At 41.7% G+C, this 15,867-nt stretch overlaps 1 protein-coding gene across 1 annotated transcript; it reads right to left on the reverse strand.

Moving 5' to 3' along the window:
- Nucleotides 1-1,321: 1,321 nt before the first annotated feature.
- On the reverse strand, nt 1,322-2,717 carry LOC137248274 (collagenase-like). The gene is made up of 2 exons (XM_067779148.1): nt 2,464-2,717; nt 1,322-2,331 (listed from the first exon to the last, which is right to left on the reverse strand). Exons 1-2 carry the CDS (start codon nt 2,700-2,702, stop codon nt 1,770-1,772), a joined length of 801 nt encoding a protein of 266 aa, XP_067635249.1. The 5' UTR covers nt 2,703-2,717; the 3' UTR covers nt 1,322-1,769.
- Nucleotides 2,718-15,867: the final 13,150 nt, after the last annotated feature.

The following is a 15,867-nucleotide window of genomic DNA, read 5'->3' on the forward strand; positions in this document are numbered from 1 at the left end:
TTGATAGCATTTGTTACGTGATGTATACAGCGGCTTACAGACGACTGGCTCATTGATATGCCCCATTGTTCTCCAACGGGCAGTTGATAACAATCAGTTGCAAAGAAGCGTAAAGCAGTTAGAACCTGAAATTTGTATAATAGTGTTCAATTGAAAATATATGAAATTTCATGATTTACCTGTTTTTCTATGTTGATATCGCAGTTTTTCTTGTACCCCTTAAATGACCATCAAGTTGAGAAATAATATCATGAGCCAAGTGTGGGGTTAATCGGTACAGCTTTCGAAACTCCATTGCATTCAGGTGGAATTGGTTATCTACTTCTCTAAGAAGGCATCTGTCCGCTGGCGAGGGACTCAGTAACTCTTCATCTTGTGATAAAATGTACGCAAGTTCTCAAATCCCATTTGATTTATAAATAAAGCAACTTTTCGTGTTTGAAAATTGACAGAAATATAAATTTCGTGATTTTTAACGCAGCCAGTTAATTCACTTGCCGTTTATTTAAAAACACAGCTGATCGTCGATTAACGAATATCGATGCAAAATAGTTACTGAATAACGAAATCGTTATAGTTATCGATTCGCAAACAAAGCGGTGGCAAATATCGTTAAAAAAGTTAGTGAATTCCGCTACTGGTCTACTTTTATATCGATATTTCGAAAAGGCGATCAACTATAGAACTAAGGCGCACTCCCTTTTAAAGTAGCCATTAAGCCCTTTCCATTGATACCCATATCGTACAAACAAATTCTAGAGTCACCCCTGGTCCACCTTTATGGCGATATCTCGAAAAGGCGTCCACCTATAGAACTAAGACCCATTCCCTTTTTAAATACTCATTAACACCTTTCGTTTGATACCCATATCGTACAAAAAAATTCTAGAGTCACCCATGGTCCACCTTTATGGCGCTATCTCGAAAAGGCGTCCACCTATAGAACTAAGGATCACTCCCTTTTAAAATACTCATTACCACCTTTCATTTGATACCCATGTCATACAAACACATTTCAGGGTTACCATAGGTTAATTTTCCTACATGGTGATTTTCCCCTATTTTGTCTCCAAAACTCTCAGCTGGGTATGTAATGTTCGGTTACACCCGAACTTAGCATTCCTTACTTGTTTTATTTTATATTTATCGAAAATGTAGCTTACGTACATCTCTTTTCTATATACACACATCTAATAAAACTGATATTATAGTAAGAAATGTTATCTTTAAGCTTCATAGCGTAAGGAAAACTCTTTATCCTCCCATAGAATTTACAAACCATAAAATGTCTTGCAAATAATTTTCGTTCTCATTTTACAGAAGTAAGCTTTATAGCACTTTTTATTGAGTTCAAAATACTTGTGATGATACAGTTTAGCATAACGAACGTAATCCGAATGTAAACCAATCTTCTTATGTAATTTGAAGTAACATGACTTTTTTTATGCTAAAACTTTAGTTCTTTTTAGGGATCCAGGCTTGCAATGATTCATGGTATGCACAAATACGTTTGAACACATACTTTTTATATAAATTAGGAATGACACCATTAAAATATAAAACGTTCTAATCGACGTCCGCATTATTTTGAGGCCAAGTGGCAAAGTTATTTTAGAAGCTATCGCGCATTAAGTACTTCAATTTCGATAAAAACGTGACTTTTTCGGTTATGCCGAGAATCCAGATATATATGCAAGGGTGCCGTGATGACTCATACTTATAATTAATAATTTTGAGGTCAATATGTTTTAAAAACACAATCACTTTTTTTAATTAAGCGTACGCTCCATAGTTCTTTGAATCCAATCCAAGTAGGAAGTGACACGAGTATGCCCAGCTGGTTTACCAGCATCACATCCATGCAGTGAGTGAAAAGATATAATACCGATTTGTTGCTTTGAAGATGCCAACACCAATGGACCACCAGAATCACCATAACAAGTTCCAATACGATTGACAGTGGAAGTACACAACATTTCGGTAACGATATGAGTATATTCATGAGCACATACTTCGTTCGAGACCACTTTCATATTGGCAAACTTTAAAACAGGTGAATACGTTGCGGCTTTATCAGAGGTATGACCCCATCCAGAAGCCATTACAGGTTCACCAATATAAGTGTCATAGCTTGAAGCACATTTTGGTAGGGACACCGGTTGAATGGCATCTGAATATGTTACAGATGCAATCTTGATCAAAGCTATATCATTAAAAAGAGTTTCCATATCGAATGCCTCATGAACTTTAATGTTACATTTGTCCACTTCTCGGCTTACAATAGGATCTAAGAGAGTGATGCTGCCTAAGTATACAGTCCCACTAATAGCACTGAAATTGAAAGGATTTACTAAATCTGATTGCGTATGGACAGTACGTTGTTGGGTGATTAACTTATTAATTTTTCTTTTCCCCAATTGCCTCACACCCTAAAACGTACATTACATATAATTCAAAACTTACTCAAATGTACAATGAGCAGCCGTCAGCACCCATTTTTTGTTTATTAGAGATCCACCACAAAAGGCCTCATTTTTACCATCAAATAACGACAAACCAACTTGATAAGGAAAATCATTAGCACCAGCCGTTTGACCATTTGCTATACGTGAACTTACAGCTACCTTTTGCGCCATAGACCCCCGATTTTCAAACGCCGAGGTGACGCATAGTAGGAGCGACAAAGCTATCAACAATTTCATATTGCTGCTGTTCAAGCAAATTTAGACTGATTAAAGTATAGGCTGTTTTGGTTTATTTATAGTATAGTTCAATAGCGTACTATGGGATAGTTTGCAATATTTTGTCATAAATGCATATATGGGTATTTGACTGCGCAACAAGCGAGATTTTTATTTTCTATCGATTATGGATACTTCGGATAGATTTTAACTTTTCAACTTAACTCCAAAATTTCAATCGGTCTAGAAAGAACAGAACAGCGATCTAATATATAAAATTCTCGTGTCACTGTTTTTGTGGTTGTATTCTTTCGAAACGGCTCGACCGATTCTCATGAATTTTTGTGAACAGGCTCTTAATTTTTTTTCTTGACAAAATTTTTTATGCCTACCACCCTCTGGGACTTTGACTGAAACTAACACTGGGACTTGGGATAGGATTAAGTCTGGGACTAGTACCCGCACTTGGACAGGGAATAAGGTATGGAGAAGCATAAAGAGAGCTAGAGATATGTAAAACGGTGGAAGGAGAAATAGGTAGAGCTAGATAAAGTTAGAAAAATGGTGATAGATGGAGCGAGGGAAGAAGAAGGACAGGGAGCTAGAAAGAATTGTGAGGACCCCAAAGCCGAGGACTTTGTATCCTCACAACATACACATATCGTTACATTTTTCTAAAGAACATACATTTTGAAATAACTTGAAATATATAATAATATTTGAATTTATCACTTATACATTTTATACGAAGCACCAGAAATATACAGTATACCTTTATGAATTATACCATAAATACATGTATTCTGTTGTACATTGAATTGATAATTATTAAATTGAAGGACAAATTCGACTTGCGCACTTTTGCACGCAAGCAAAATATTTACATTTTCGCAAACAAATTTTAAATATAGGATCACCCTAACACGCATTGAATATTTGGAAGGGAGGTAGATACGCACAAAACTTAAAAATGCAGCGGTCAATCAACCCTTTGCACACACAAAATCCAATACAACCAGCTACAAATACAACATACATAATAACTTAAGTGAACGGAGATCAGCAGCAAGTCGTCAAAATAAGCGCCGCTACTAATTGAAATTTCGCTATACATATTTACGCACTAGCATACAACACACCAACGCACGCCATACTACAGAAGGCAGAAGCATTCGGCAAAGCAAAACACAACATTAGAATCAGGTGACCACAAACAAATGTACAAACACACAACAGTTAAAGCAAAGGCTGGAAAGCACGGCATGAGCAAGTACAAAGGCATTGTATTCAATAAGGAACATTATGGTGCATGGAAATTCATGGGAAGGAAATATTCACCGGAATAACAGCTGTTTTATATCAGCCGTGTTTTTTAACACGCGCGTATACGTTTCGTTTGCGCGTGTAAAAAAACGCGTATCTTCGCTTAGATAATGCTTAGGAGACCCATCTAGCGGCTGTGGTTAAACAACTAGCTACAGCAACAGGGTGTACCGAAAAGCGGAGACGCAACGCTCTGATGGCCATAGGGTATAACATATAGCTGAATCAGTTGCGATGAATTTGATGGAATTGAAGATCCAGCAACTAAAAAGGGAATTGGAACTCCGTGGATTGAATACTACTGGAAATGAAACACGACTAAGTGAAGCTATGGAGTCAGAAGGAATCAATGTTGAAGAGTATGTCTTTTATCGACGTATGATAGCGACGAGACGACAACAAAAATGGAAGAGAAAAACGGAACACCACAGGCAGTGACGAACAAAACAACAACGAATAAAAACAACAAAGTTTCAATTTTGTGTTCGGATATATTTCGATTACAACCTTCGGTAATCATCTTCAAGGGAAATTTTGTTTTACACGTCCGTTCTGTTTGACGCGGAGCTTTCTACTGACTGAAAAAAAATTTCCCTTGAAGATGATTACAGAAGGTTGTAATCGAAATATATCGGAACACAAAATTAAAACTTTGTTGTTTTTATTATAAAATCAACATTTGACCTCGAGCCGGCAAAACCATTTCTGAGAACAAATATAACTTAATTAGTGGGGTATGTGTGCTTTTCCGTATTTAATCTGGTTTTAGGGCAGTATACAATAGATCCATAATAATAACGAGTTGCAACTAAATCGCCCAGCAGTTTCAGCGAGTAATCCAAAGGTAAAAACACCATTCTTTCATGGTACTGTTCCTTTCCAGGAGTTTAAGCTTCAGTTTGAGAAGACCGCAACAGTGAACAACTGGAATGCTGAAGATAAAGATGCTGCACTATTCGTAGTATTGAAAGGATCTGCTGCTGAAATCCTACAGACTATTCCCGAAGTAGAGCAGAACAACTACGAGCGCTCTAAAGAGGCGATACGAGAGCGAACACAGGAAGCAAATATATCAAATATAGTTGCAAAACCGCTATCAAAAAGCTAATGAGACTTTGCAGGAGTTTGCTCCGGTTATTGAAAGATTGGCTCATTTCGCAATTGCAGACGCACCCGTGGAATACACCCAGAGGGTTAAAATTCAGAGCTTTATAATTGGTATGTGGGATGTCGAAACGAAACTAGCTACATATGCGAATCCGAATCCAAATCTAACATTTGCTGAAACGGTATCCCATGCACTGACTCAGGAAACAACATCGCTTTTATATAAGCCAGCTTTCAAAGCACGCCGTATGGAAGTAGGAAGGCCAGACTGGGTGAAAAAAATATTGGAAGCGCTGAAAGGATCGCGCGGAAAGGAAAGCGGAGTGACAGAGTAATCGAATTCAGAAAGCCAGGTCATATTGCACGTAATTGCGATCTTGATTCTAGTGGTTCCAACAGCATGGTTGGTCTTAAGCACAAAGCTGGAGAAGATGGACAAGAGCGAGTCAGATGTAAAAATCGAGAGCTAGCTCCAGCTATTGAATGTCCCGTTATCTCTGTATCACAAATCGGAAGAAAATCGAGCAGTCTTACCGTTGGAGTATATGTTAATGGCAAGGAGCGTGTACTGACTGTGGATACGGGCGCATTTGATTCCTTGATCCCATCTGATTTGGTCAACAGGAGATTAAAGCCATTACTTGGAGTATAACCGGTCACTGGCGAATATAACCAAGTCCAGGGAGAAGTGGCATGTTAGGTCTTAATTGGAAAGGGCACGGTTCTACACAAATTCGTTGTGGCGGAGATCGTTGATGAAGTCGTATTGGGAGTGGACTTCTTAGTTGATCATGGCATCAGGATCGACATGCAAAGAAGGAGTATGCGCTATAAGAACAAGGATTTCCCACTTAACTTCAGTTTAGAGAAAGGGTTCAGCAGTAAGCGAGTGCTGGTGGAGGAGATTCGACAAACGCCACAAAAGTCAAAGACAGTAGATCGGGCAAAGGTTGGTGGAACGAATGGATCAAACAAATGAAAACCGAAGGCACCTGCGGGAAAAATACTGGCATTGGCAAACTCAAAGAAAGAATTTTCCACAAAGAATGCAAGGGTGGTTTCAAGCCAGGGCCCACTACTGTTGTTAAATGTCAGAACGATACTGATTATGCAAAGCAGGTGGTAAAATATTTGTAAATAAAAGAGTACACAAATAATTTTACAGCTGATTTATTGGCAATTTTAATTTAAAAAAAGCGCCAATCACCAAATTTTTAATTTCTTTCATATATGTTATACTCCTATATTGCTACAAAAGGCTGGGTACATTCCCAAATATCAGAGTGCCGGTATGTTGCTGTTTAAACGTTTTTGTTTTGTATTGAATACAAATTTCGATAATCGAATTTACCTAAATTTAAATTTGTTCTTGTCACACTTATGCTGTTACAATCACACAAATTTTATAGGCTGTCTTGTTCTGATTTCGAATTCAAAACACATTGCGAGCATTTTCTATTAGAAATATAGAAGTACTATCCTTTACCCGCGGCCCCGTCCGCAAGGAGCAATTTAAATATATGGGCTATTCGCGTTAGCCTGCTTATCAAGTTATCTGTTTAAAATTTTGTTTTCTGTCTAATGCATTTTATTTTTGTAATTGAGTAAAAAAAAGAACTAAATGAGCTGATAACCTGATAGGATCCCAAATGATCCCGAAATTATCCAGAAAAGCTACGAAATTACCCCCACGCTATCGCGGACGGATCCCGAAAACCATCCAGAAATGCCCTGGAAGGGTCTGCAAAAATTCTCGGAATAGTCCCAAAAAAACCCGAAATGACAACGACATGATTCTAGACGTATCCAGAGAACCACACAAAAATGATCCCTGAAGGTGTTCCAAAATGATCCCGAAAAGGTTCCGAAATGACCCTGATGGATCAGGCAAACCATCAAGAAATTATGCCGGAAGGGTCCCCAAATGATCCCGAAATAATACAGAAAAAGTCACGAAACGACCCATAGAGGATCCCCAAATGATCCCGTATTAGCCCCGAAAATATCCCGAAATAACCCCGACGGGATCCCGGACAAATCCCGAAAACCATCCAGAAATGATGCCGGAAGGGATCACAAATGATTCCGAAAGAGTCCCGCAATGATTCCGACGGGATCCCGAACGGATACCGAAAATCATCCAGAAGTGATGCCGGAAAGGTCCTTGAATGATCACCCAATAGTCCCGAAATAACCCTTAAGGGGCCCTGGACGGGTCCCGAAAACCATCCAGAAATGATCCCGATATAGTCCCGAAGAAGTCCCGAAATGACCCTGACGGGATCTCGAACGCATCCTTAAATGACCCTGACAGGATTCCGGACAGATGCCGAAATCCATCCAGAAATGATCTTGGGAGGGACCCCAAATGATCCCGAAAAAGTCCCGCAATGATTCCGACGGGATCCTGAACGGATGCCGAAAACCATCCAGAAGTGATGCGGGAAAGGTTCTCAAATGATCACCTAATAGTCCCAAAATGACCCTGACGGCATCCCGGACAGATCCCGAAATCCATCCAGAAATGATCTTGGGATGGTCCCAAAATGATTCCGAAATAGTATCGGAAAAGTCCAGTAATTACCCTGACGGGATCTCGGGCGAATCCTGAAAATCAATCTTAAATGATGCCGAAAAAGTCCCGAAATGACCCTGATGGGACCCCGAAATTATCTCTAAAACTATCCAGAAATGATGCCGGAGAGGTCCTCAAATGATCTCCTAATAGTTCCAAAAAGACCCTGACGGGATCCCGAACGGATCCCGACAACTATCCAGAAATGATACTGAAAGGGCCCGCAAATGATCCCGTATTAGTCGAGAAAAAGTCCCGAAATGACCCGGCGGGATGCCGGACGAATCCCAAAAACCATCCAGAAATGATGCCGAAAGGGACCCCAAATTATCCCGAAAATGTCCCGCAATTATTCCGACGGGATCCTGAAGGGATACCGAAAGCCATCCAGAAGTGATGCCGGAAAGGTCCTCAAATGATCACCTAATAGTCCCAAAATGATCCTGACGGCATCCCGGACTGATCCCGAAATCTATCCAGAAATGATCTTGGAAAGGTCCCAAAATGATCCCGAAATAGTCTCGGAAAAGTCCAGAAATTACCTTAACGGGTTCCCGGACGAATCCTGAAAGCCATCCTTAAATGATCCCGAAAAAGTCCCGAAATGACCCTGACAGGACCCCGAAAGGATCACGAAAACTATCTAGAAATGATGCCGAAAGGGCCCGCAAATGATCCCGTATTAGTCGAGAAAAAGTCCCGAAATGACCCGGCGGGTTGCCGGACGAATCCCAAAAACCATCCAGAAATGATGCCGGAAGGGACCCCAAATAATCCCGAAAAAGTCGCGCAATTATTCCCACAGGATCCTGAACGGATACCGAAAACCATCCAGAAGTGATGCCGGAAAGGTCCTCAAATGATCACCTAATAGTCCCAAAATGACCCTGACGGCATTCCGGACAGATCCCGAAATAGTCACGGAAAAACCCAGAAATTACCCTGACGGATTCCCGGACGAATCCTGAAAGCCACCCTTAAATGATCCCGAAAAAGTCCCGAAATGACCCTGACGGGATCCCGAAAGGATTCCGAAAACTATCCAGAAATGATTCCGGAAAGGTCCTCAAATGATCCCCTAATAGTCCCGAAATGACCGTGACGGGATCCCGAACGGATCCCGACAACTATCCAGAAATGATGCCGAAAGGGTCCGCAAATGATCCCGTATTAGTCGAGAAAAAGTCCCGAAATGACCCCGACGGGATCCCGGACGAATCCCAAAAACCATCCAGAAATGATGCCGGTAGGTATCCCAAATGATCCCGAAATAGTCCTGAAATGACCTCGTCGGCATCCCGGACGCATCCCGAAAACTATCCAGAAATGATGCCGAAAGGGTCCCCAAATGATCCCGTATTAGTCGAGCAAAAGTCCCGAAATGACCCCGACGGGATCCCGGACGAATCCCAAAAACCATCCAGAAATGATGCCGGAAGAACCCCCAAATGATCCCGAAAAAGTCCCCAAATGACCCCGACATACCCCAGAAAAAGTTCCGAAATGGCTCCGAGGGGATCCACGACGGATCGCGAAAGCCATACAGAAATTATTCCGGAAGGATCCCAAAATGATCCCAAAATAGTCCGGAAATGACCCAGATGGGATCCCGCACAGATCAAGAAATGATTCCGGAAGGGTCCATAAACTATCCCGGAAAAGTAACAAAAAATCCCGAAATGGCTCCTACGGCATCCCGGACGGATCCAGAAATGATCTCGGAAGGGTCCCCAAATGATCCCAAAATGTTGCCTAAATGACCCTGATGGATCCGGCAAACCATCAAGAAATTATGCCGGAAGGGTCCCCAAATGATCCCGAAATAATACAGTAAAAGTCACGAAACGACCCCTAGAGGATCCCCAAATGATCCCGTATTAGCCCCGAAAAGGTCCCGAAATAACCCCACGGGATCCCGGACAAATCCCGAAAACCATCCAGAAATGATGCCGGAAGGGATCCCAAATGATTCCGAAAAAGTCCCGTAATGATCTCGGAAGCCATCAAGAATTTATCTCTCGAAGGTACGCAAATGATCCCGAAAGTACCCCGACGGCATCCCGGACGGATCCCGTAAACTATACAGAAATGATCCCGGAAGGGTCCCAAAATGATCCCGGAAGGGTCCCAAAATGATCCCGAAATAGTCCCGAAAAAGTCCCGAAATTACCCCGGCGGGATCCCGGACCGATCCCGAAAACCATCAGAAATGATACCGGAAGCGCCTCGATATGACCCTTACCGGATTACAAATAAGGTGAAGCTAATTATAAAACCATGTTAATAAGGCAGCAGGCGCATTGGAGCGAATGAAAAGTTACATAGAAACATACAGGTAAAGCTAATAAAAGCGCGCTAATAAAAACAATTGAAGGAGGGCGGATGGCGGGAGTAAAAGGAGAGGACCACTGATCGTTCCTCCAAAATTGTCTAGATCTCGATCTGTATGTGCCAGATACCAAAAACTATTGATTTAGGAGAAAATTTATATTGAGTTATAACAATTTATAGATTTTATACCAGAGGGGGAGATAAAGGGGGGGGGGGGCGGAGTATGTCACTGCTTACTTTGTAAGCCCTCGACTTATTTGACCCCTTGAGTCTGTGATATTGGTGAAGGCCAGTATACGTAAAGTTATAATGTGTAAAAATTATTAAAAAGTAATTATTCGATGGGGTCGTGGGACCTTCGCCCCCCTTTCCATGTTCGAAAAAAATTTCGCCAGTAGAATATTGTCTGTGTTCCAAATTTCATCAAAATCCGTGAAGCCGTTCTGGCGTGATTCAGTCACATATAGGAAAAAATACAATAATTAAATTATAATTGATCCTAGGGGGCGGGTACCTCCCCCCTTTTCAAAAAAAATATAGCTAGTAGATCCTTTTAGAGTATTGGCTATATGTGTGCCAAATTTCATCCAAATCCGTCCAGCCGTTCTTGCGTGATTGTGTCACAAAGACAAACGTCTGGACAAACATTCAAACATAAAAACATACAAACATACAAACATAGAAACATACAAGCATCCAAACTTTCCCATTTATAATATTGTCACGGATATTAGCATCACTAAATTATCCCATCACTAAGGCGATGCTAAGGCCATGCCAAGCAGTATTTACGTTAATAATCAAATCCAGTATACAAATATATAAGGCAGCCCAGAGAGATGTCACACACAGATGCATTTACTTATACGCCTATATGCGCGCGAGAGACTGTAAACTACAAACATTCACATCAATACTTCAATCATTATGTTTCTACATAAACGAATAAATAATAATATATCTTATCTGAGTTGTCACAAGAGAGAGCAATAATTTGTGCACGTAGTTGTGGCTGGCGATTTTGTAGCCGAAACAACTAGTAAGTTCTGGAAATCGAAGAGCCTAGAAGTATGCAGCGTAAACTATAAAAGCGGGGTAAGCAAGTAAGAAGTAATTCAGTTTGAGTTGAGCTATCAATCAGTTTGATTAAGCACGCGATCTGGCGGCCAATAGTAGAGTTTCATTTGAGTTATCAATCAGTTTGGTTATTAAGCCAGCGAGTAGCAAAGTATAAGTGTTATTGTAAAGTACTTAATAAAGGCCATTTTTCCATCATTCAATATTGGAGTTATTTATTCAACAGTTCAAGTGATTCGAACTTAGCAGAGGATTGCAAATAAGAGGATTTGCAGCTAATTCGTTACAATTGGTGTCAGAAGAGGAATTGTTGAATAAATTCCAAAGCACAACAAGGACATGGCAAAGTTCAGTGAATTGAAGATCCAGCAACTAAAGAAGGAGTTGGAGACCCGTGGATTGAATACAAGCGGCGTTAAACTTGAACTTCAGGCACGGCTACGAGAGGCAATGGAAGCAGAAGGAATTGATGTGGAAGAGCATGTCTTTCATCTTGATAGCGAGGAGACAACAAAAATTGAAGAGAAAAACGAAACATCGCACGCGGTTACCAGTACAGACTTGAACATGATTTTAGCTGCAATATCTGCTCAAACATCGACAGTGTCATCTCAACTGGCAGAACAGCAAACATATATGGAATCGCAGGAGAACCGTATAACATCCAAGATGGAAAAGCAGGAGAACCGAATAACATCGAAGATTGAAGCACAGGAAACACAAATTTCTTCACAACTTGAAGAACAGAAGACATATATGGCATCCCAACTGGAATCGCAGGAGACATGCATAACATCAAAGATGGAAGAACAAGAAGAGCGCTTATCATTACAGGTGGCACAAATGTCTTCACAGTTAGAAGCACAGGAAGCAAGGGTAACATCAAAGCTGGAAGCGCAGGATGCAAAAATCGCTCAATTTCAGGCAGAAGTCGATGATTTGAATGGCCGTATGGAGCAGTTAAAATTAAATCGTCCAGCAGTTTCAGCGAGTAATCCAAAGGTAAAAACACCATCCTTTGACGGTTCTGTTCCTTTCCAGGTCTTTAAGCTACAGTTTGAGAAGACCGCAGCAGTGAACAACTGGAATGTGGAAGATAAATTTGCCGCGCTCTTCGTAGCATTGAAAGGACCAGCTGCCGAAATCTTACAGACTATTCCAGAGTACGAACGGAACAGTTATGACGCATTGATGGCTGCTGTAGAACGGCGATACGGAAGCGAACACAGGAAACAGATATTTCAAATAGAATTGCAAAACCGCTACCAAAAAGCTAACGAGACTTTGGCTCATCTTGCAAATGTGGATGCACCCGTGGAATACACGGAAAGAGTGAAGATTCAGAGCTTTATAAATGGCATACGGGACGTCGAAACGAAGCGAGCCACATACGCGAACCCAAAGCAAACATTTTCTGAAACGGTATCCCATGCATTGACTCAGGAAACGGCGTCATTATTGAGTAAACCAGCATACAAAGCTCATCGTGTGGAAGTAGAAAGGCCAGAGTGGGTAGATACAATTTTGGAAGCTCTGAAGGGATCACAACAGAAAAATGCCGGAGTTATGAAATGTTTCAAGTGCGGTAACCCAGGTCACATTGCACGTCATTGCAGTAGCAATTCCAATAGTTCCAACAATGTGGGTGGCCGTAAACGCAGAGCTGAAGGAGACGAGCAAATCTCCAAATCCACTCAATCGTTAAACTAAAGCGAGTCAGCAGCAAGGGGCGACAGCTGACTCCCTCAATTGAATGCCCCATAATCTCTATCTCACAAATTGGAAGAAGGTCGAGCAATCTTACTGTCGGAGGACATGTGGATGGAAAGGAACGTTTACTGACTGTAGATACGGGTGCATCTCATTCCATCATTCGAGCGCATTTAGTCAACAAGAAGATAAGACCATTGCATGGAGCAATATTGCGTACAGCCACTGGAGAAGACACCCAGGTAATTGGAGAAGTAGAATGTGAAGTAGCAATTGGAAACGTCACGGTACTACACAATTTTATAGTGGCAGGTATTGTTGATGAAATCATAATTGGAGTGGACTTCTTAATCAACCAAGGCATCAAAATCGATATGCAAAGCAAGACGATGCGATATAAGAACATGGATGTGCCACTTAATTTCGGCTACGAGAGAGGCTACAGCAGTAAACGAGTGCTGGTGGAAGAGAGTCAGCAAATACCACCAAAATCAGAAGCAGTCATCTGGGCAAAGGTTGATGGAGATTGTGGGACAAACAAATTGTGGGTTGTCGAAGCAGCAAATAAATCAGCACTGAACATACTTGTAGGAAAAACCCTGGCTATGACAAAACAAGATGGATGCATTCCGGTAAGAGTACTCAATGAGTTCAAGTCACCATTCAGTTTGACCAAAGGAGCTATTTTGGGAAGATTCCATGAGGCCGAAGTAGTTATTAACTGTGAACAGCTCCAGGAACACGTTTCATCTAGTAATACTGATCTTTCAAATGATATCACGGCATGAACGCATGGGCTAGAGGAAGCCTATCAGAGTAAGGCAAAATAACTGCTCATAAAATACGCGAACATATTTGACCAGGATGGTTCCAAACCAGGCCGCACCAATGTTGTGAAACATCAAATTGACACTGGAGATGCGAGGCCGATCCGTTAAGCTCCACGTAGTGTTCCACTGGCGAAGCGGGAAGTTGTGAGTCAAATCATACAAGAAATGAGTGACAGCGGCGTCATCGAACCATCAGCTAGTCCATGGAGCTCACCGGTAGTATTTGTAACGAAGAAGGATGGAAAAATGAGGTTTTGCGTGGACTATCGAAAGTTGAATGACGTTACGAAAAAGGATAGCTACCCGTTGCCAAGAATTGACGACACTCTGGACTCGCTATCTGGTACGAAATGGTTTTCCACACTGGACTTGAAAAGCGGCTACTGGCAAGTTGAGGTGAAGGAGGAAGATAAAGAGAAAACAGCCTTCAGTGTCGGTGATGGTCTTTGGCAATTTACAGTGATGCCTTTTGGACTTTGTAATGCACCAGCTACTTTCGGGAGACTCATGGACCAGGTACTGAAAGGACTACATTGGAAAACATGCTTGGTGTACCTGGACGACATCATCGTATTGGGCAAGAGTTTTGGTGAACATCTTAAAAACTTGGAGGAAGTTTTCCAGAGAATAGCTGGCGCTGGTCTGAAGTTAAGTCCCAAAAAGTGTACGCTGTTTAAAAAGGAAGTAAATTATTTGGGCCACAAGGTAACGACAGAAGGTGTCTGTACAGCAAATGAAAAGATAGAGGCAGTAAAGGATTGGCCAAGACCACAGAATCTGCATGAATTGAGAAGTTTCCTTGGGCTGTGCACATATTACCGCCGATTTGTACCAAATTTTGCCAGCTTAGCCCATAGTCTCCACGAGCTAACAAGGAAAAATAAAGCTTTTGAATGGAAGAAGGAGCAAGAAGATCCAAGCATTGAAAGAGCGGTTGTGCACTGCTCCAATGTTGGCATACCCGATTCCAGGAGCAACGTTTATTCTAGATACAGATGCGAGCGGATATGCTATAGGAGGCGTTTTATCACAACTGGTCGATGGACAAGAGAAGGTAGTTGCATATTACAGCCGTTCAATTGGAAAACCGGAGAGGAACTATTGCGTTACACGGAGAGAGCTGTTGGCATTGGTAGAGTGCATTAAACATTTTCACAAATACCTCTACGGCCAGCGATTCCGTGTCAGGACAGATTACGCAGCGTTGAAATGGCTTCTGCAGTTCCGTAATCCGGAAGGACAATTGGCACGGTGGATCGAGCGACTACAAAGCTACGACTTTTCCATTGAGCATCGAAAAGGTAGTACCCATGGAAATGCTGATGCAATGTCACGAAGACCATGTAGTTTAGAATGCAAGCACTGTTCAAAAGCCGAGTCTAAAGAAGAACATTATAGATGTCCGGCTTATGAATATAACATGTACAGATGAATGGGACAAGGAAAAGCTAAGAAAGTGCCAGCTAGAAGATGCAGATCTGTCACGTGTTATGCAAGGGCTCGAACGAAATGAAAGACCAAACAGAGAAGAGATGTCAGTAGAGAGTCCCATTGCGAAGTCATATTGGGCACAGTGGAACAGTTTAGAATTGATATCCGGTTGCCTTCATCGAGTATGGGAGAGTGAGGATGGTAAATACAAGAATAAACTGATAGTTGTTCCCAGAAAGAGGATTCCTGATGTGCTCAGCGAGCTGCATAATGGTCCAAGCGGAGGTCATCTTGGAATCACGAAGACGCTCGAGTAGATTAAGCAGAGATTCTATTGGGTTGGTTGCCGTCAGTCGGTCACTGAGTGGATTGCGAACTGCGAGGTTTGAAGCAGAGCGAAAGGTCCCAGAACACGAAGTCATGGCCAGATGAAGCAATATAACTCAGGTGCGCCATTTGAAAGGATCGCCATGGATTTCGCAGGTCCATTTCCTACTAGCAACCGCGGAAACAAATACGTACTGGTGGTTATGGATTATTTCAGTAAATGGCCAGAGGTATACCCATTCCCAAACCAAGAAGCAGAAACAGTAGCAGAAGTGGTTAAAAACGAATGGGTTGCAGGGTATGGTGTACCAATGGAGTTACATTCTGACCAAGGCAGGAATTTCGAATCAGCTGTGTTCCAGGAAATGTGTAAGTCATTGGGCATTCGAAAAACACGGACAACTGCATTGCATCATCAATCCGATGGTATGGTAGAACGATTCAATAGAACATTGGAGGAGCACTTAAGGAAAGT

This window comes from Eurosta solidaginis, chromosome 4 (genome assembly GCF_040869045.1).
Source record: "Eurosta solidaginis isolate ZX-2024a chromosome 4, ASM4086904v1, whole genome shotgun sequence".
NCBI classification, from domain to species: domain Eukaryota; kingdom Metazoa; phylum Arthropoda; class Insecta; order Diptera; family Tephritidae; genus Eurosta; species Eurosta solidaginis.